This window comes from Leguminivora glycinivorella, chromosome 16 (assembly GCF_023078275.1).
Source record: "Leguminivora glycinivorella isolate SPB_JAAS2020 chromosome 16, LegGlyc_1.1, whole genome shotgun sequence".
Lineage (NCBI taxonomy): Eukaryota > Metazoa > Arthropoda > Insecta > Lepidoptera > Tortricidae > Leguminivora > Leguminivora glycinivorella.
The window spans coordinates 7,550,702-7,573,184 of NC_062986.1; the positions used below are offsets into that span (position 1 = coordinate 7,550,702).

The following is a 22,483-nucleotide window of genomic DNA, read 5'->3' on the forward strand; positions in this document are numbered from 1 at the left end:
GGGTCTCAGAAAACCAGTTTGCTAGATCTCGAAGACAAACTTGTATTATTTTTTAAAACTGAATTGATGTGCCTAGTATAACTAAACTGAAATTTTCATTGTACAACGATTCATCGATTATTATTACAATATTTATTATGTTCATATAAAATATCAGGCATTGTTTTGTTTTGTTTAGTCCCGCTCTCCGCAGTGATTTTGAATCTGCTTGTTATTACCCTGTTGTACCTAGATTTAGAGCAGTTTTGGAAACGCAGCTTATCTAAACAAATTCGAAAAGTTAAACATTATATTTCGTTTTCAAATAAAAAACAGACCCAGACTCTCTCCGTGAGTCGCACCATAAAAGGTTGCTTTTATACTTTTTTTGTACGGAACCCAAAAAAATTACACTAAGGATTCTCGATTGATCATATCCTAGGCCAAAAATTCTTCAAGCGATAGAAACAATCCCTGAACATAGGCTCTTCTATCTTAAAAGTTAGATGGCTTAGGCGGTAGGCCACACTATGTGTGGTCTGTGCACCGCGCACCGGCAGCCACTAGGGATGGCAGATATCGATAAATTTACTCGGATGTCGACTCCGCACTACACTCGCGTAAAACCAGAACGAGTCACATTCTATGAAAATCTCTACACCGTATAAAACAAAGTCCCCCGCCGCGTCTGTCTGTGTGTTCGCGATAAACTCAAAAACTACTGAACGGATTTTCATACGCTTTTCACCTGTGAATAGTGTAGTTCTCGAGGAAGGTTAAGGTAATATTTTCTAATCGAATTGGACAAAATCCTGAGACCTTTAATCGAAAACGCTTCCCAAACCGTTTGAGCTATATATCAGAACAATGTATGGTGAAATTATTTGTCTCTCTAATTAGGTCTATAAAAAAGTCCACAATGGCATATGTTATGTCTAACTTGTACGGATAACTTACTATAACCATTTTTATGCTAATGCCCGTGCGTAACCGAGGCGGGCCGCTACCGCTAGTTACTGTATAAAATGACCAGTTTTCGTTGAATTCAAGTGTAGTTTTCCCTTTGAATTTACGGCGTGTACGAATGTGAATTACAGTAGTGCTGTTTAAATTATGGAATTGTGTGACACGTTTTATTAACGCATTAAAAGGTGAAATCTCGGACACTCGACTTAATGGAATTCTTGACCGCCGTGGAACTGATAAGTTTAATTTTTTGTGAGTGGGTGTTTGCCATTTGATTGTTTTATTTTTATGATTTTCTGTTTTAGTGACTTTTTTAGTTAAGATTATTTTTATTTAAGTTGACATTGTTTTAATGTACCTACTGCATGTATTTTGACTATGTACCTACATATACACCGTGTTTCACTTAACACTAAAAACCTGAAAACCGTTTGTTCAGAATCGAGAGTAGAATCGATTGAGCTATATCTTGATGGAGGTATAATTTGTATTATTAACTATTGTTTATGACCATTCTACAAATTCGTAATACAACATTGTGCATATCATATTGCTAGAGGTTGTAACCTTTTTCAGTATTTAGGGGTATTAATAACTTGGAATATTTTTTCCGCTACGAGTTTGACGTTGTTTTTTTTTAAAGTTTATCATAAGTCATAACAAATTGAACTCTTACCTAATCATTTTGGATGTTAGGTTTAAATTTGCTTACTGCGTCACCTGTCCAATTTGAAGTTTACTGTGACACAGTTTAACGTGCTTTACAGTGACATATATTGGTAAACCTTATGTCGTTGCAGTAACGTACACAATTAATCAGTTTTAAGGTTTACGATGGTAGCTAGCAATTATTTTATTGAGTGTAGAGTTAAAAGTCGAGTAGAGCTCACAGAAAATTAAATATTCAATTTAAAAATTTTAATATAGGTAGCCTTTTCTTTGTGTCAACAAAAAAAAACAATTAATTGTTCTTCTTCTAAATGTGCAAACCAAAATAAACGTGTCCATAATTTTATCGATAAACAGGAGCCCCTCCCTAAAAGTACCCCAGTCCATCAATACAGTATTAAGGCATTATTTTTCAAATCTAGCCCAGAACCTCCCGCGCGCTATAATTGTTTCGTGACCCACATGGTCATTTTAGTCCAGTCAACGAAGACTCTTCCTGTGTGATTTGAACAGATTTTTGTAGCAATCTATAAAGATTGCATGCTTAATTTTTAACGACTGGTCGAGCGTCGAGCGTATCTGACTACGGGGCTCAAGCAACGCGATAAGCTAATTTACCTTTGTGCACTACAAAGTACAGTCAGCGGCATAAATAAGTGATGATTTCTGTACCTTGTCACGACAAGGTACAGAAATCATCACTTCTTTATGACGATGACTGCACGTATGAGATTTATTAGAAAAAATGAGTGCATATGGAATATAGGGGATACACACGAAAACTAAGTCGTAAGTACATGAAATTATCATACCTGCCAAAAAGTGGATATCTTTACCGTATTTACGAAATTACTGACAGTGTATTGCGAGATAATCTCGCATGATGTATGAAATGCTAAAGTGACACTCATGTGTGTGCGAAAAAAACACATGAGTCGTGACAGATTTGCAAACCGATAGGTGTTTATTTCTCCCTTCATTTTTTTAATTATTGGTGACCAATATAATGTATGTCAACTGCCTCGTTCATTGGTGCAACATGCATGCTGATAATTATTTCACTCGTCCATTTTTAAACGCACTTAATTGTAATAAGAGTAATTACTAACTTGTTTTCAGGTTACTGAGGTAGTCGTGAACAAATTGCGAAAAAAAGGCTAAAGTGTATATGGTTAGTGATAATATATTATGGGTTAAACCTTTGTAGGACATCATGCAATGGGGGTATACAAAGTGATGATATTAATTACGTATTAAGTGTAATATTTGTGTGTTAGCACCGTTGTGCAACAATATATTTTGTACCTTAAACAATATTTATTTCTGTATTGAGTATTTGACTAAAACTTGTAAACGCATTTAAGCAAATGTATCAATTCTTCAAATCTTTTTCAGAATTTACATACTAAGTTGTTAACAAAAATTAATCAGGTTTTGCGACGATGATTCTGAAATTTCAATAAAAATATTGTTTTTATGTTAATAAAATCGATAAGTATATTCAGTTGAAAAAATTTACGCTGCCACCTTCTTTAATTTAATGAACAGCGGAGAATTAACTCAAGGTATTACTAGTAATAATACTTACTTTTCTTACATGACGTAGTCACACCTCATCCGGGCAACGAAGCTCAAAGTAATCTAAAGCTCAGCTCACTATCACATGAGACAAGGGTTTATCTAAGCCGACATCACTAAGTTCTTATAACCTTTTCACACTGAAGTTCAACTTGTAGTTACACGTGGAAATCCAGGATGCGAGGCGAATCTCTAAGTACAGGAATCGCAGGATGCTTGACATTTTGTCTACATTATCGCTGAGTTGACGGGAGATAAAAAAAAATTAATAGATGTGATTTTGATGTGTACGGAAATGAGAGTGTTCTTTTTCTAATCTTGAAGGTTTGTGATGTATCTCTAGTAGGATAGCTTTTGCCCGCGGCACCGCTTGCGTTAAATTCGAAAATTGCAGAATGCTCCTTACAAGTGGGGGGGGGGGGGTAGAAGACACAAAAGTATCCTATGTCACTCTCTATCCCTTCAACTATCTCCACTTAAAAAATCGCGTCAATTAGTCGCAACCAAAAAGACAAAAAAAAAGTTTCTTCAAAAATGTTACATTTGTTTCCCCTAAAATAACACATAATATCCTATCTAGGTACCTTTTACGCGTATTTTTTCCTACGTAGATCGTACTTTCTATAAAATATTACCTACTAAAAAAGAGCCATATTTCAAGCAAAACGTGCTGACGTAAACCATCATGCCCAAAGCGCACCAACGATAAATCTATTGATAATAATCGAATCAAGTCGATACACTAACTCGCACACGTCCGTCCTTGTCTAATTCGTAAAGATAGATAGAGATGGAAGATCTTATGGTGAAATAGGCGGCATGTCCGTGGGTTAAATCAAAAGACCCATAAACAATATAGACTGTTGTTGTGGTTGTTGTGGATGTCACACTCATAGGGCAAGGTTTTGCTTTATTTAAATGAGCTTCAAAAATAGGTGTGTCTATTAAATTGTGTCTAATATACACGGAAGTAATTTTAGTAAAACGCTTGAATGTATTACATACAAAATACTAGTTACCTAGTTAAAATGTATTATTTACAAGATAGCGTCATGATAGCGATTATCGAGTTATACTGATACCAGTCATTTAAGTGCCTTGTTTGAGATAAAATAATATTGTCTATGTTCTAATAGTGCATCTTTCAGCGTTGGTGGCCTAGCGGTAAGAGTGTGCGACTTTCAATCCAGAGGTCGCAGGTTCGATCCCCGGCTCGTACCAATGAGTTTTTCGGGACTTACGTGCGAAATCTCATTTGATATTTGCCAGTCGCTTTTCGGTGAAGAGAAGAGAAACATCGTGAGGAAACCGGACTAATCCCAATAAGGCCTAGTCACCCTTCGGGTTGGAAGGTCAGAACACAGTCGCTTTCGTAAAACAAGTGCCTACGCTAAAGCTTGGGATTAGTTGTCAAAGCGGACCCCAGGCTCCCATGAGACGTGGCAAATGCCGGGATAACGCAAGGAGGAGGAGTGCATCTTTCAGCGTCTGTAGATATTTCTGTAAGCCAAGCCGAAGTGGCAACCGTTCAGCGTTCAATGCTACATGGCGATCGAAAAATAGTCAACCGGAGTAGCCGAATGGCAATCGTCAACGCCAGAAAAAACGCAATTTTCATGTTCAGTTCAACAAGTTCGGGCTCTGTCTTTGGTTCAAACAACAAGTTAGCGAGTAGAGATAGAAGTTTCATTTTATTTGAAACAGATATTTGAACCAACAAGTCGATTTTATCGTGAGCGTCATATATGGTACATATGTTTCTGATTCAATCAAATATCTTTTAACAAGTTAGACCTTGTTGTTCGTAACTTGTATCATCAATATTGGGATTTATTCCGTTTACTAAAATACTTTTGTTTCAAACGGATAAACCCGCAACAAGTCGAGCCTTTTAAATTCACAATGCAAATTTCTCTCAGTGCGTCAACGCCAGACGCCGGCAGATATTATATAGAGGTACTGGTAGATAGCTGCGAAACAGATATTACTCGTATCGTGAGCGTTTTCGTTTGGCTCGTACGAAATGCCATTCTGGCTACGCACGCAGAAGAGCGATAGAGCGTAAGCGTGACGGTACCGGCGGTACCGTACGGATAATATGTACTTTGAACTCTTATGCAGTCTGTTTTAAATATTGGTCTTTGTTTTACTGTAGCATACTGCATCGATTTATAATAATTAACCAGCATGGGATGACGCCAGGCGTGCTGTGTGCTCCGCTCTCACATAATTTACATTTTATATTTGCTACGATGTGAGAAAAGTTGCGGGGCAACAATATCCTGTTTTTTTTAACCTGTTTCGTGACGCTTTCTTGTATGCTAAAAAACGGTTAATTAGCCAAGTATTTGCGTAGTTGGGCATTTTCAAAATAAATGATAGTACATAGTATAAAACAACGTCACTTCGTGTTTTCCTATGTAGGTACCCGAGGCAATATCTGCATAATTAGATCTAATCTAACATTGGTTCTAGGTGTTTTAAAAAATGGACCTTCACATAAATGTAGGTACTTTTTACTTTGATGGTCGTGGTTTCATCTAAACTTCTTCACTCCACAACTTACAATAGTTTTCCCACAACATCAATAACCTAACCTAACAACGGGACGACATAAAAAGTAAAATTAAAAAAAAAGCCGTCCGCGGCACTATAAATCAGAATCGAATCGTCCATAATCGATACATGCCGCCATCGGTGGCTTTCCATGAGAGAAGGGTTGTTAACTTATGCTTAATTTGCAGGAATTTTTTATCAGAATGTCTGTTGGCAGTTTTAGTAGTAGGACTTTGGTCTATTTTAAATAAAACTTTTTTTTTAATACATTTTTGTAGAACATTATTTTATTTTTAGCTCAAGGAGGCTTGTGGTGTCGGTACGCATACATTGTTGTAATATAATAATCAGAATCCATAGCATGGTCGAGCGATAAATGATAAAACATCAGACCGTCCCTATCGCACTTACAGATAGTGCTAAATAAGGGACGGCCTGATGTTTTATCATTTACCGCGCGACCATGCATGCCTGCCTGGCAGGAAGAACCTGTGCTCATAATATAAATATGCACTTACCGGTATTCGAACCCAGGATCATCGGCTTTACCCGCTAGGCCAGACCAGTCGTCAAAGTCAAAGTACTTCTAAGGCCTCGGTTGTTTTAACCTTCTAGGATACGTATTACGTAGCCAAATGCATACGCTTACGATAATATCGTTAGTATCCCTATGGCTCTTCCGTATTGGTACGACAAAGCCAGACTGCATTTCGAACGGCGTCTTAGTGCCAAAGATTTTTATTTCGGCTAGGCCGGCTAACCCAGACGGCGCGTTTTAGCCTTCAATCAGCGTCTAGCATCAACGATTGTCATTCCGGATAGGCCGGCAGCATAGAGGAATAAGTAAAGGAAGAGTTGTAGGAGAAGAGGAGTAAGTAAAGGAAGGGAGGAGTTGTTGGTTATTTGTAGTGACCTCTAGCGACAATCACGCGTCAATCACACGTCAAATACCGTAAATTATCAGTACTGCTACTTTTCAATAGATGTCGCGACGAACGAAGAATGTAATGCTCACCAATTTTTAGCTAGTACGACAATAGTATTAATCAGTACTTATTCTGTTTTCAATTCTTTCTGCTTGTAATATAAGTTGTAAACTGTTCTAATATTAAATTTTTGGCAGACGAGACAATGTTGACACCTAGTATCGAGTAGTGGTACTGATAATTTACGCTATTTGACGCGTGATTGACGCATGATTGTCGCTAGATGTCACCACAAATAACCCGCAGATGAGGACCATTCTGTGCAGGAATGCCGCATCGATTTATAATCGGCGGTGAGTGTAATGTTACATGCGCTCCGAGTAATGACCGACGTCAGTCTTACGGTTATTTAGTTCGTATTATCCTAGAGTTCAGTTCCTGTGGAAATAGTCATGCGGAATTATTAATAGAAGAGCTTTTTTAATCTAATTTTTATTTCGTTTTTTTTTTGTATACAAATGATAGCTAAGCACAAAATAATTATACTTTGAAGCAGACAGTTAACATGAATGATAATGTTATCTACCTAAAATAGGCAACTTGACTGTACTTAAAATAAAATATTTTATACCAGGGACAGAAGTTAACTCCAATTTATATTTTATAAATCAAATAGAAATATATACCTAAAGTAAATCAGTTAACCGTGACGTCACTCAATTCGATTCCATATTAGCAAGTCGTTCAAAATCGTTTTGACACCTCTTAAAAAGAAGCTGAGGAGGAAAGTAGCCTATTTTCAAATGATCCAAATGGCAATGACATAAGAAGGCACAGTGAGCTTCAAAAGTGCATGGCGAATTTATCAATGAATGCATAATATATTGTTTGACATTTTGACCTAGGTTAGCCCTAGCTAATTATACACTAGCATTTGGTTTTATTGTATGTGACATCTATGACATTGTTTTATTTATTGATTTGATTTGTATTTATTTTTTGTATACTTAATTTTAAGCTGATTACTTACTACTTGTATTCTTTGTTATTTTTTGTAAAAAATTTGGAATTGACGATCTTTTAGTGAAAGCCTTTGTTTTATAATTGTGTGAAATACTATGTCTTTTTCTTCAAGAAATAAAGATATCTATCTATCTATCTAATTTCTCCATGCAATTTCGCAGCTCACTGTAAAGTCACCAATACCAAGGATTAAGTATTTAGGTATATATGATTTACATAGCGCTACCTAGTAAATACTATCATAATTACACTGACGATGCCAAAAATTTTTTTAAACGTGTAAAAATAAAATATAAAAAAATACTTATATCATTTGTTTTTATAAAAATCAAAAACACGCAAAAAATTTGGGGACAATATGATTTTGGGCACTTCCAGGCTGCGAACAGAGCCATCTAATTTTAAGCCTAAAAGGCCTAAACTAATTTTGACATCAAGGAAAAGCCCGCAAAATGAGGGCAGGACCAGTCCATACGCAGTGAATACTGGGGTATAAGATCATACCTACAAATGATTACCTTTAATGTGGTACAGTGAGATGCAAAAATGCACGGTGAATTGATCAATGAATTCACTCATTACTTTTCCATGCATTTTTGCAGCTCGCTTAACATTTCAAACATCCTAGCCTAACTGACCACCTACTCGCATCATAGCTTTTTAAAATTACAGGCGTGCAACTATTTAGACGGTACAATTAATTACGTTCAAAGAATTCACCGCCTCACGCCGCTTGGGCCAGCCCTATCCTCTATTAATAAGATCTAATGACCCAAGGCGGACCCATTTGTCACGTGGTCTGATAACGAGGGGTGTGAAAAAAAGGATTTATTGGGTTCTATAAGGAAATAATTAGATTTGTAACATGCGTGCTGTTTTAGTGCCACTGATGAATAGTGTTAATGAGGCAAAGAGACATTTTATCACGACAGGTGGCGCTAGAATAACTGACTGGTCAATTCGCGGCACAGAACACCCCACTAGAAGCCAAATGCAAGCGATATTGTTCGAGACGCAAATCACCAATCCTTGCGGGGTGAGGCGGGCGCGCACGGTGCTGCCATTGGTCGTTTCAAATAATGGCGCGCCTTTATGATTAGCAGTAGGGATGGGAATGGGACATGTCTATTATAGACAATGGTACCGGTACCAGTACTGTGGTGAATTTGTTTTGCAACAAATTATAATATTATAATTAAATTATAATAAGGCCTAGTTACCCTTCGGGTTGGAAGGTCAGATGGCAGTCGCTTTCATAAAACTAGTGCCTACGCCAAATCTTGGTAGTAGTTTCCAAAGCGGACCCCAGGCTCCCATGAGCCGTGGCGAATGCCAATGCCGGGATAACGCAAGGAGGATGATAATTGTGATAGCATCTCAATAAAAATCATTCTAGTAACTAATAACTAAACTGTGCATTTTTACTTACGTATACTAAGTTAAATAACCAACTAAATATTCTAAACTAATCAATGAACTAAATACCACTACAGACTCTACAGATTCTAGATAATTATTCACTATTACAAATCTGCTTTCTTTTATATTTCATAAAATGGTAGCACATGGTACGAACGGCAGTACGAAGTTCCCGCAACAGACATAAACTAACATGGCCCCATGCCTAGTCGTTTACGTGAAAGGGATAGCATATCACATTGTTAACTCGGTAAAGAGGGATGGACGCGCCTCGGCGCCGCTCAGCACAACCATATTGACCAGTATAAATGAACTCCGCGGACAATAAACAATATTCAACAAAATAATTAATTTGACTTAACTGTGGAATGTTGTTCCATCTTTTTTACATGTAGAAGTGTTAGAAGACTTGCCACACCACTTTATGCTGTAAGAGACCATTGTTTGCAACCAAAATTGATTATTTAAGATTTTTTCCCGAGCGGACACGGACACTGTTAGCGGGTCGTATACTTGGGCGCTACTGATCGGTGTCGCACGCGTTCAAACTTTTATAAACCTGATTTGTCGTATGCTTGGTGACCGCGAGTCGCCCTGTAAGGGCCATCTTGTAAGTCACAATTTTATGGCATGTGCCATTTATTCACGACGCAAGTTCAAGTGATAATCTATCTCTAAATAAGTATTACTTTCCCGATATATGCATAGATCCTTTCATTTGCAGCTGTAGTTCAAATAAACACTCAATGAAGTCGTGACTCACGTTACTTTTACGTGGATTCATCCGCCTGCTATCACTGTCAAATCACATACATTTTTCGAAGGTTTTCGTGTCCATCCTTCTAGTGTGATTCCTCATTGCCAGCGACCCCTCTCGTGACCAGGTATTTTAAATATCAATATGCCAATGTAGCAAGATTCCTGTAATGCTTTCTGTCTGCGCATTTTATTTCCTAAATCAGATAATGCCCTCATGTTTCACAGCTGTGAACAATACTTATACATATTGCAAAAGCTCTTTGAACTTAGGTACTTCTCTCTATAAAATAAATATGACTTTGATTTATCTTCGACTATCAATTCTCGCAAAAAATATTCCATTTTGTACTGTAACTTCATTATTTCTCTGAACGTGGCGAGAATAAGCTCATAATCATTTTAATTTCTAATTCCGATAACGTACGTAATTGACGTAATGTTGTCTTGATATCAACTTGATATGGAACAGGTTATGCCATCTATCGTTGAGTAGTGAAACTAACATTTCAATTTTAGTAGCGTAACGTTGTGGTAGCGTGGATACTAGTGCGGCCAATTATAACATGTATGTAGAGGCAGCACTAAATATGGTGTTCAATATCATAATTTGAATATATAGTTTTGTTTTGAATTATATAAACGTCATTAAAACTTAGTGAAACCATGAATGGCATGAATTGCAATAAACGAATATTTTATCTTATCAAGTTATCTATTAGAAGACTCGACATACCTACCATCAAATGTTTGTATTTAAGAGTTTCTAGTGATAGATGAAGTGAACTAAGTTGTTGCAAAAGCTTTTAAAAAAAAAACAGGGCCCACTATTTTTAGGTAACGCTCAGATTGTCTGATAGTTTCGGACCCAGTCGCTTATTGCACCTCTACCCACCAAATAGCTCTCAAACCATAGTTTGGGAAATGCTGAAGTCGATAATGTTGTTATGTATGCGTGTTTTATTTAAGCTGTTGTAATAGAACTTAGGTACCTCTTTACTAAAAATATAATTACAACTTCTAAATCTTCTAATTCTAATATTGTCGTAAGTAAATAAACATTTCGTTGCCTACTCGTATGAGGAATCAATGGAAAAAATAATCTAGTAGTTTTATGGAATATATTATAGCACTTGAATTACGTAATAGCTTTAATATGACAGGTACCTACAACATGTACAGAAAATTACAAACTACATGCGTAGAATTCTTTAATGTAAGACATCAGGCTCGTCAGAGATAATACAAGTCTCGATACTCGACATTTAGGTCAAAACATCACCATTCATACCAGCAAATACTTACTTAAAGAAGCAAAGGAATTTCGACATTGCACAAACGCAAACGAGATTAAACTAATCTCTCTATTATCGAGAGTTGCACAACTCCCTAATCTTAAAACTGTCAAATTTCTACGATAACTTCCGATCGAATTCTCCCATGTTATCTCAATACCGCTATCTCAAGCAGATCTGTAAGACCAAGTTTTAGTAGGTACGCGAAGTGTCCATGTGACTGTGTGTCACCGCTCAAGAACGGTTCGGAGGGTCTACGCTGTATCTGCCAAAATGGATAGACCTAGCACGAGCCAGCAGTCAATGGAGAAATATTCTGTGCCCAGAATAGATAAGCTCCCGACTAGTTCTACGCAGTCTGTGGACAAAGTTGAGATGTTTGAAGTGAGGGAGCATGTGCCTTATCAAGCTGAAGTCACTCGGGCACCAGGAGCATATGACGCGGAAAGCGGTGATGTGTATGCCAACTCCTGGGATTCGGCCTGGCTGGCGATTTGTCAGTTGGTGAACCTTCTTCACCACATGCAGGTGGCCATCGTCGTCTTCTGCATATGGCACTTCGCGTTGACTGTGGAACCTAGTGGGGCTATCAGCAATCTTCAGCTCCATATCATTTTCGCGGGAACCGGCGTACGTATTCAGTGTTTTGTGGGAGTATAAAACTGTAGTGACTTAATCTCTTGAGACACGATAAGGAGAACAAATATGTTACTGGCCGCAAATCGTGTGTAGATTTATTTAACATCATTGCTGTACAAGTAGGTATTATGCTGAAATTAGTATATTAGTGTTACCTGAACCTGACTGAATGTCAAGTGACGAAATTAGTCATCATGGACTATCTACAAGAACATACTAATGACAATTGATGCTAATTACATTTGAACGAATTACAAATGCAACGGTGCTGTAAAGATGGCCCAATACGTATAAGATGAAACTAATTTACCATCGTAGGTAAAATATATCCACACCTGTATTTGAACCATATTACTCTGAATCCGTCCCAGTCAGAGTTATCTGAGAATCTAATCAAACTATCATTATACAGCAGCCAGTAATCATTGATCTAACTGCCTATATCCAATATATACATTACTGGCTTTTGGCCGCGGCTTCGCTCGCGTTAAATTGTCAAAAAACAATTGCGGAATCTTATAATCGAAACTACAAGACATTTTTTTGGAGCGCCCCTATTTAAGGGAATTAGGGGGTCAGAAAGAAACAAAATGTAACCTATATCACTCTTCATCCCTTCAACTATCTCTACTTAAAAAAGCAAGTCAATTTGTCGCTCCGTTTTGCCGTAAAAGACCGACAAACAAACATACACACACTTTCCCACTTATAATATTTTAGTAGTTATGGATGATCTAAACCTAAAAATCGAATTTATTTAAAAGTAAATTCTAGAAGCTCGTTCAAGCTCAATTTTTTGACCTAAGTGAAAACATTGTGTTTGCCACGTTGCCAATATTATTATTACCATTATTTGGTGAGGATGACAAAACAATTTTGTCTAGTCACTTCATGCCTCTTGAAATCGTATATGGAAGGGATTTTCATGCGGTTTTACATGGCATAGACTACTTTTAATTTATATTACTGTATTGCAACTACTACTCATACCTTACCACTGCATGAAAAATTTTGATTGGTACCTACAGTTCAACCGTTTCTCAAAGAGTAGGTACATCTGACTGTCTATCAAGGTACACCATATTGACAGTACTGGTTTTCCTAGAGTGCGACTGACCTGGACATGAGAGTTTATTTTTATAAAGAAGCTGACAACACTTTTCTGTTGCTGCAATTAAGGACCGGTTTTTCAGTCGCCAGATAAATATATCTACCAGATAAAGTTATCACTATCCTTTTCATCACACGTATAAATGACAATGACAGCTAACATTTATCTGACAGATATTATTTATCTGGCGATTGAAAAACCAGCCTTTACATATTTTCCCAACCCAACCTTCTTAGCTATTGGTTTCATTGCTATTGAATAACTATAGGCGTTTCAAATTCCAGTACCAGCTGTTCCTAGTGGAAGCGGTGCTGACTCTTCACAGGCACAACTCTTGGTCCTTCCAACTGTCCCAGGATGGCAAGCGGATAGTCCACGGATGTCTGCAGCTCATTGGCTCCCTGTTCGTCATTGTGGGCTCGTTCTTGGCTTTAGCTGAGACTGACATGGCAGTCAACACACCTCATGGATATTGCGGTAATTTTATATTGATAACTCTTTGATCAAGCATTATATTTATATAGGATTTACATACTTCATACTAAGAATCGTACCTCGATTGTTTAGCGCCACCTATTAAATACCATCATAACGACACTGATGATGCCTGCAAATTATTATTTTTTACGACGTAAAAATATAATGAAAATAATTATGATTTTGGCCACTTCCAGGCTGCGAACAGCGCCATCTAGTTTTAAGCCTAAAAGGCCCATACATTTCAGGGGTACGCTTTTTTGTATGGGCTTTGTCAGTCCAGTATTAAATCGTTCTTGACTTTGATGAAGGAACATCCTTCCTTTTTGTATAGCCCTAATACTGTCAGATCAAAAATGACTTGGTTATCTAAAGCTGTACCTAACACATTACTACTACGTTTTTAAACCTAACCACGGTAAGTTTGTTTAAGTTCAGCTAGCAAAGAATTAGAAGAACCAAAAGTGTAATTGAAACTGGTTAAACTCGAAAAGTGGAGTTCGAACTTATTGAGCAACTGAAATAAAATTATGTATGTTTCATAAAAGGCCTAAGGGCCACTTGCACCACCTACTTAACTCAAGGTTAGTGGGCTGTCAATTGTCAAATTCCATATAAACATTAACCCTCCATTTTCGTTGGTGCAAGTGATCTTAAGTCGCTTCTATGTCATGTCTTCCTACTGTAGGTCAAAAATCGAATTCCTTTTATTATTTTTAAAGGAACTCAGGACAGGAGGATATCTAGGTGCCTACAAGCAATACAAAACGAAATCAAGATAGAAAAGATAAATATACTGTTATCTACATCAACCTTTATCTGTTTCAGGCGTTATCGCACTGGCGTTCTCTCTGGCTAGCTTCTTCTCAGGCATCATAGCACTTTTCTCCTCGAAAGTACGTCTCATGATCAGAAGTGGACCAGTCAAGATCCTACATATCTCCCTTGGATTGATTGCCCTCTCCATGGGCCTCATCACGATAGCCATAGGATTCAATATGGATTATTTCAGCGCTGCTAACCCAGGTCTATCCACGGCCTTGATGTGTTTTGTGGTGTTCATATTGCTTTATATTGTTGTGCAGCCGATTATAGACTTGGTTTCCACTACTAGGAAAACCCTGTGACTAAATGAAAGGCTGTGTCTTCGGATGGTGAGAGTATGGTAAGCAGGCTGTAGGTGTAAGTGTAGAAAAAAGAGGCGTGGATAACATTTTTGTGTCATTTTCTCACATTATATAGTCTACAAGAACTAATACCTAACCCAAAGTCCAGTAACTTCTGTAGGTATTTGTACTTTTATGTATCTTGTCGACAATTTTATACGGGCGAACCTCTTAACGGTGGTGAGTATAGGAATAAAAAATGGAAAATAACTTTTATTAAAAGTCTCGGCCCGTGATGCAAATAATCGACGCTCGTTGACATATGATTGTCATCGCAACCACGTTTACAGTACATTGCTGGGAAATTCTTCAAAAATTAATTATGCTGAAAATTTTCAAAAACACCTCTTAATTAATGATAACAATATTGAATTATATGCCTGGTTTCATTTATCGCCCTTATTACGTTTACGCACTGTATACATAAAAATTTACTTTTGTAAATCTTTCTTATTTTATGGATATAATAGATTCATCATGGACTTGAGCAGAATTTTGCAAAATCAAGTAACATACGTACAGGGTGACATTCGTGTCGCACCCAAAGATGTTTAAAAAAATAACTAAAGATAAAACAATACTTAATCATTTTTCAAATTAAATATGTGAATTACTTATTTCCACGCCATTTGATTTAATTTAATATTTATTTAATAATAAATAAGCACTATGTATTATTAATAATAATTCACCGGTAGATGTAAGGTACCTAACATACACCAGACGCATTTATTTTTAAGTTTTTACTTGTTATGCTTTTTGAATTTTGTTTACTACTTTATTATATAACTTAAATAAACAAAAATATATGTTAAAATTTCTTGATCGAATAAATGTGGAGCAAATGAGATTTCCGATACATTTTCATGCGTAAATTAAGGTTTATGTATGAAAATAATAGTTTGATAATATTCATGGATTTTATACCCAATAGACCAATTTAGAACGCACGCTAAATAATATATTTTTACTTACATTTTATCAGTCTCCAGATTCAAAATTATTTCCAGTAGTAACCTTTTTTAGCCGAAAAAATATTTCTGTATAAAGTTTTTTATGTATTTTTATTAGACGTGGTGTTACTTGTATTGTTATTGTAAGTATAATAATATTAAGTCAATGTGTTATGTTTGTCTGTGTGGTTGTAGTAAAACATTTATGGTTTATAATATTTGTTGTCTTATTCGGCATCCTTAAATTAGATTCATCTTTTTTTTTGTCAATATTCTAATTTTTTGGTAGCTTCGAGTAGAAACAAATTAGACTATCCTATTAAAGTGGTTTATTAAATGGCAGTAATAGTTTCACATAATAATCCTGTAAAATTGGAAATGATAATTTTCGACTTAAAACATATTATACCTACATTTAACATAAGGTTTTTGTTATGTACCAATTTTATATCACAGTTTGCTTATTCTAAACAATTATAAAAGGGTACCAAATAAGTTACCAATATACAGTATAATTATCTATATATGTATGTCATCGTGCAAGTACTAATTAACGCATTTTTGTACTACTTAATATCACATTTGATTCACTATTATTAGCTAGTCTATAATTAACGACTATAATTAAAGATACATTTCTCGTTTTATGTTCCTAAAACATATGAAACTTTAGGTAAATTTTGATTATGATACATCTATGTATAACTAACTTTCTTATATAACATCATTTTCAAAACAATCATCATCTTCGAGGAGGGAATTGATTGGACTACTATATTGCACCACCCTGTAGTAAAGAATGTTGGCAATTCTGCAATAAAAACATAAATTTAGTTAGTCTTGCTGTTTATTACAAACGCTTAGTTACATATGCATGAGAACATAAACTTTCTGTATAACAATTACCTACCTACCTCGCATAAAATTAAAATAAATGAAGCAAATTGGCACGCCACAGACAGTCTTAAAAATTCATAATCTTAGAAAAAATTTGTATGCAAACTGACACTGACAGATCTGTCAGTGTCAGTTTGAACTGTCAGTTTGCATACAAATCTTTTTTTAAGATTATGAATTTTTCAGACTGTCTGTTGCCGGCCTTAGAAAAGATTTGTATGCAAACTGACACTGAGAGATCTGTCAGTGTCAGTTTGAACTGACAGGTTGCATACAAATCCAAATTCAGATTATGAATTTTTCAGACTGTCTGTTGCCGGCCATTCTGTTAGACTCATAATTTTGCTACTCACCGCTAGATGACGCTAAGTCAACCCGTGTTATCTACGCATGGTTAAAAGCATTGTCAGTCTGGGTGTAATTTAGTCAATGTTGATTTGCGAATAAAATAAAATAATCAATTAAATAATACTACATTACAAGAATAAGACACACCGTGAACAATCCTCCAGAGATGACATAAATGAACCCAGGGAACACAGCTAAGGTGCAATAATACGCCCAATTGAAAAGAATAGGACCGAATATCGGCATGACAGCTTCCACGCAACTGACTAGAGAATACATCTTGGCTACTTCGTCTTTGGGCAGGACCTTGGAGATCTGGGAACGGATGAGTGGAGGCGACAAAGTACCGAGTATAGACATCATTCCCGCTGAAAATAAACGGCAAATGATTAATGTGTGTCAAATGTTCTGGGCTATCATTTGAAATTACTGCGCCTAGTGGATCCTTAATAGCAAGCATAGTAAGAAGTCGAACCTCATGCGATGCGGACATAGCATATCGTAATAGGCATTACCCTCAGACTGAGACAAAATAACTGAAAAATCATTTCGATATTTTTGTAGGGGTATGTAAAATGTAGGTGACAGTATAGAGGTAAGTACATCACAGCAAAAGAAACTGGTTATTACTCGTATAAAGAGTTCTATTCTATCACGTATCATTCTATCATTTCTGTCTCTATCTCGCAAGATTCTCAGCCTTGACCTAAACACTGTAACTCAAATATATTTTAGGGACTTACCAAGATACAAGTGCCAGGATTTCTGGGACATGCTCCTAACAGCAGCATCGCAAATGGATGAGACGTAGGACAAAATGAGTAGCATGCCATCCGACATCTTGCAAAATGATTGGAAGAACGACATCCCGATAAACATCCGATTAGACCTGTAATTGTAAAAGGGAATATATATACTAATGCATTAAGTGTCGTATTTTCCCTTCACCAAGATCATTAGGACATAAGTCTAGATACTAGTCGAAAACTTAATAGTTTTGTTACTTCATGTTTTAATTCAGTTTCGTTTTTCAATTTTTTTTTGCGATTTATTCCTATTTGTTAAGTGACGTTGGTTCTCGCTATTAGCAAAACTATGTCTAAATTTTCCACTTGGAGTGAAAGGGAGATTATGTACAGTGGCCTCTCTAGGCTTACATCTGTGAACATATACGCAAATGCTAGATAAATTCTCTAAAGGACATCTATTGTTAGGTCCTATCACACAATTATTATTATCATCGTTGTACTTGAGATTGTTCGGATTATAACTTATTGTAGATGCGAATATAAACCATTGAAATGGCTCTAAAGCTTTAATAACATAGTAGGTACCTATAATGATGTTAACGGCACAGAATGTGGAATACTCCTTCAGAAGCCACTGGAACTTCTGTCTTGTGAATAAATAGTCCACGGCACTGATCCCGAAAATACAGAACATAGTGATTCCAAAAGCTGTGATGAGTAACATTAATATGGCAGTGATGTTTAGGTCTCTTTTCTTGAAACATGTACGAGCCATATCTTTGATTAAGTTACAATTGAAGATGTTGCAAAGACCTCCCTGTAAACAGAACATAAGTTTGATGTCATATTATTCTCTATCGGTGACAAATCTAACTGCCCTAGAGGTTAATGGATATCTTTAGGATCTTTGTAGTACAGAAAGTAGGTACAATTAAAATTATTTCAAACCCTCTTGTTTGGGCGATCTAACTCGAGTCATCATTTTCATTTTAAGTAAATTATTAGCAGTCCTATATTATAAAACAGACCTTATGAGACAGAAGTTAGTGATGAGATGACGAGTGACAGAGATGTATGGAAGAGAAAGACATGCTGCGCCGACCCCAAGTGACTGGGATAAGGGCAAGAGAATGATGATGATATTATAAAACAGACCTTAGAAAAATTCGTCAAAATTCAAATCACTTATGCGCTTAAAGTACGTTTTGATAACAGATCGGAATTTCCTAAATTTTTTGTTATTTTTGTAAGTCAGACTATGAATCATATTTGTAGTCTAAACCTAAACACTAATAGATACTCACTCTGTCAACTATGCCAACAGTCTCTTCCACCAACACAATAGTATATAGTAATGTGAAGAAATAAATGGCAGCAGACAATGTAAACATGAGAGTATATCCCAAGAAATCGTATATGTAGCTTGAAGCAACGGTTCCTGTGAGAACCCCGGTAAAGCCACATCCCTGTATTAGTGCCAATCTAAAAAATAAGGAGTGAACATTGTGACTAATTTTAATTACTTATGCTAGATTTGTATCTCCTTGGTTATATCGCAAGCAGCTTTAAAAACTGTAGATATGCCTTTTATGTCAAAGTGGCATTAATATGAAACCATTTCCAGGAGAATTTACTCTTGGAGTTAGTCAATGTAGTTGTATGAACCCCAAGGAGGTAACTCGATGTTCTCGATGATACATCTCCAGGAAGAGGTTGATATAAGAAGTTACTTACCTGAAAGATCTATCCTGATCATCAGTGATATCTGTAATGATCAGATTAGCCCCCAACATGAGGGTGTTAAATCCGCCAAGAATGGCCAATGGCATTATGCAGAGAATGAACCAATATGCACTTAAATATTGCACTGCGCTGAATACAATTGTTAATACAGAACTTAGGAATAGTCCTGAAAAACAAAAATACTGTTTAGAAAATGAAGCGTCTAGAACGGGAAGGTTTTCAAGGTTCCCAACGTACATGATCCATAGGAAACGAACCTTCACGAGTGGAAAAACACTGTTACTTATCTAATCAAAAGGTTAAATTCAGGTCAGGACTCTTTTAGAACCCATACAGATGAACTGCAACTTGTATCTGTACAGTAGACCGACTACCGGCCAACTGCAATGTGGTTGGTGCAACATGCAGTTTCTAGCCAACCAAAACAGGTTCACCTTACTTGCAGTTCGAATCGAAAAAAATATTGCAATCTTTGAGTTCTTTAAGCGAAAATTAATTTTGTGGTTGGTTAGACAGGTACTTATAATAACGTACCTTAGTAGTTATAATTTGGATTGGAAACTTATAATATTGCCACAGAAACTTACCGAAAAGCGGCCAGACCACCAACGGCTTCCTCCCATACTTATCGGACCAGGATCCTAAGAAAACAGCCAGAACAGCTGGCATTATGCTGCTAAAGACGGATATACTGGTCACCAGAATAGAGGCCTCGGACTGCACTTCGGTCTCCAGGTCTTTGGCTTCCCCGGCGTCTTGTTGAGGATGTTCAGGAGAGAGCATTTTGTTGAGTTGTGGTCAAGGTCGACTATGCAGGTGCGGTATAAAAGCAGGTTGTAGGTCACGGTGTCTGAAATATATGGAAATTGCTACTGAGTCAGTCGGTAGGTATTGCTGTGCAAACAATCTTCCAATAAGAACTTCGGTCTGAGACCTAGGTATATTGTTCTGAGCTTCATAATTTTTGCTCTGGCAAGACATTTATTTAAGTCTATATCGTTTTCCTATATCTCTACTAGTCAGGTTTTACTGATTGTTCTTCTAAATGGATAGTCTGTTTCCGGTCGGTGGAAAATACACAGAGTCTATGCATCTAGTAATTACATACCTATATTTGCTACCGACGTATTCGAACAAAACTTTTACGACGTAAATAAACGTGTTAGACACGGAAATATCCTATCTATATCGTTTTTATACCTAATAAATGTTGACCTATAGCTTTTTTATTTGAATTCTTTTTGACTGGTTTTATTGTATAAAACTTGTTATTTGCCTATTTAAATGCCATACGATTAAATAAATAATACCTAATATTTAACGTATATTAAAATTCGAATCGGGTTAATCCTTGCTAAGTGCCAAGGTCTAGACCTGACTAGATAAGATAGGCGATTCCTCAACTCCTATAATAGAATTATAAACTCCTATAACAGACAATGCAATTAACATATATACAGCCTGTATTTACTATAAGTGGTAGATTCTACGGTTTATGTAATAAGGTTCACAACTGCATGTTGACTACAGCTGCACTGATTAGTAATTATGTCAGCGTAATAAATCTGGCAAGGACATGCTTTGTTTGATCGAGTGGCCTCCGTGGTTACGTTTGTTGGGTGTCGGATGTTAGGTCGATGACTGCGAAACTATAGTTATTAGTTATACAGTAAGGTAATTATGACATAAAATAGGGCAGATGTAATGTAAACATTGTAATTAATCTTTTAGTTGAGAAAATAGGTGCTTTTCATTAGAAATAGGTATTTTTGTATGTATGTTCAGTGTATGTGTACACAACATTTCGGTTATGGTTATGGACACGTGACACGCGCATGTGACACCCCGTGAGTTGCAGGCGTCCATAGGTTACGGTGACCGCTTTCCATCAGGCGGACCGTATACCTGTTTGCCACCGACGTGGTATAAAAAAGAAACTTTTTTGCAGCGCATCAGTGGGTTGCCGTCGCTGACCTGGGTCGAATAAGTACTTATACATATAAAAAAATCACGTATTTAATAGTACATTACGATACAATACAAGTGCGAAAGAAGGAAGCTCGAAACGAGTGGCGATAACGACACGAGTTACGCCTTTCTTTTCCGCACGTGTATCGTTCGACGATTTTATTAATATAATAAATTAACCACAAAATTAAAATTATGGAAAAACCCCCGACTGCGATATAGTGGACCGATTTTCATAAAACATGGCTAAGAACACTCCCGACTAACTCAGCTTTCAAACAAAAAAAACTAAATCGAAATCGATTCATCCTTTCGGGAGCTACGATGCCACAGACAGACACACACACAGACAGACAGACAAACAGACAAACAGTCGTTTTTGCGTCGGGGGTTAAAAATATATAATTTTACTAGAAAATCAAACATCCTCGCTGTTATTTCCGTCTTTGGTGTCGTTAGTTTTCAAAGTGAAATGTCAGTTGTAATTACTTCCTGTATGCTAAATAAATAAACAACAAAACACTTCACCGAAATATTCATTCAGGACGGTCTAAAGTGCTCAAAACATTTATTTTTTTTAAACAAACTATTAAAGCTTTTGAATACGATCCACGGTAGATAAACTACAGCTGTGTGCATTTTTTCTTGATTTTTTCCCGTAACGTCAATGCCAACAACTTTTTGTTTAGCTTGTTGTGTATAAAGAAACTTCACTTCATGTATTACAATCGCCAGTCGCCACTACTTACTTATTCAATATTTATTTGCAAAATATAAAACACTTTGACTAACCTGTGAGAGATGAACTGAACAGCAAAAGAAAAAGTGGCAATTCCACAGCCAGCCACAAAGAACGACGAGATTCTTCAGGGCCTTGGGTGGACCGTAAAAGGGGCTCCAACTCCTCATTATTACAAGAATTCAACGACATAATAGACAGTTATAAAAATTGGACATACATATTTGATACCAATTTTGGCGCGTAAACGAATTGATTTTAATCGGCGCAACCCGTCCACTGCGATTGACGGACTGAGCACTTTAATTTTCGCGATGCGGGCTACAACCGATCTGTCTGTGATGTCTGTTAAACCTTGAAGTGGTTTTTGTTGAATAATGGATACGTACTCAGTGATAGCAAAGAGGATCGAGTATTACAGAGAGTTACAGTCGAAGTAAAATGTCTAATCACAGTGCATAGACGCCATCTCTTGACACAGGCTTAAAACTTTTTAACCTCAGTTTTGACAATTTGGCCCATATGG

General features: G+C 36.6%; 3 protein-coding genes across 3 annotated transcripts; 1 reads left to right on the forward strand and 2 right to left on the reverse strand.

Annotated features, from left to right (window-relative positions):
- The first annotated feature begins 11,359 nt into the window (after positions 1 to 11,359).
- On the forward strand, positions 11,360 to 14,696 carry LOC125234772. Its single transcript, XM_048141166.1, has 3 exons — positions 11,360 to 11,797; positions 13,202 to 13,394; positions 14,223 to 14,696. The coding sequence occupies exons 1-3, from the start codon at positions 11,441 to 11,443 to the stop codon at positions 14,519 to 14,521; spliced, it is 849 nt and encodes a 282-aa protein (XP_047997123.1). The 5' UTR covers positions 11,360 to 11,440; the 3' UTR covers positions 14,522 to 14,696.
- A 1,116-nt stretch (positions 14,697 to 15,812) lies between these two features.
- Positions 15,813 to 18,326, reverse strand: LOC125234743 (proton-coupled folate transporter-like). The gene is made up of 4 exons (XM_048141129.1): positions 18,093 to 18,326; positions 17,502 to 17,647; positions 16,886 to 17,126; positions 15,813 to 16,324 (listed from the first exon to the last, which is right to left on the reverse strand). The coding sequence occupies exons 2-4, from the start codon at positions 17,635 to 17,637 to the stop codon at positions 16,228 to 16,230; spliced, it is 474 nt and encodes a 157-aa protein (XP_047997086.1). The 5' UTR covers positions 17,638 to 17,647; positions 18,093 to 18,326; the 3' UTR covers positions 15,813 to 16,227.
- Positions 17,642 to 22,281, reverse strand: LOC125234908 (proton-coupled folate transporter-like). Its single transcript, XM_048141326.1, has 5 exons — positions 22,011 to 22,281; positions 19,838 to 20,100; positions 19,242 to 19,416; positions 18,812 to 18,989; positions 17,642 to 17,647 (listed from the first exon to the last, which is right to left on the reverse strand). The coding sequence occupies exons 2-5, from the start codon at positions 20,031 to 20,033 to the stop codon at positions 17,642 to 17,644; spliced, it is 555 nt and encodes a 184-aa protein (XP_047997283.1). The 5' UTR covers positions 20,034 to 20,100; positions 22,011 to 22,281.
- Between the last annotated feature and the right edge of the window lie 202 nt (positions 22,282 to 22,483).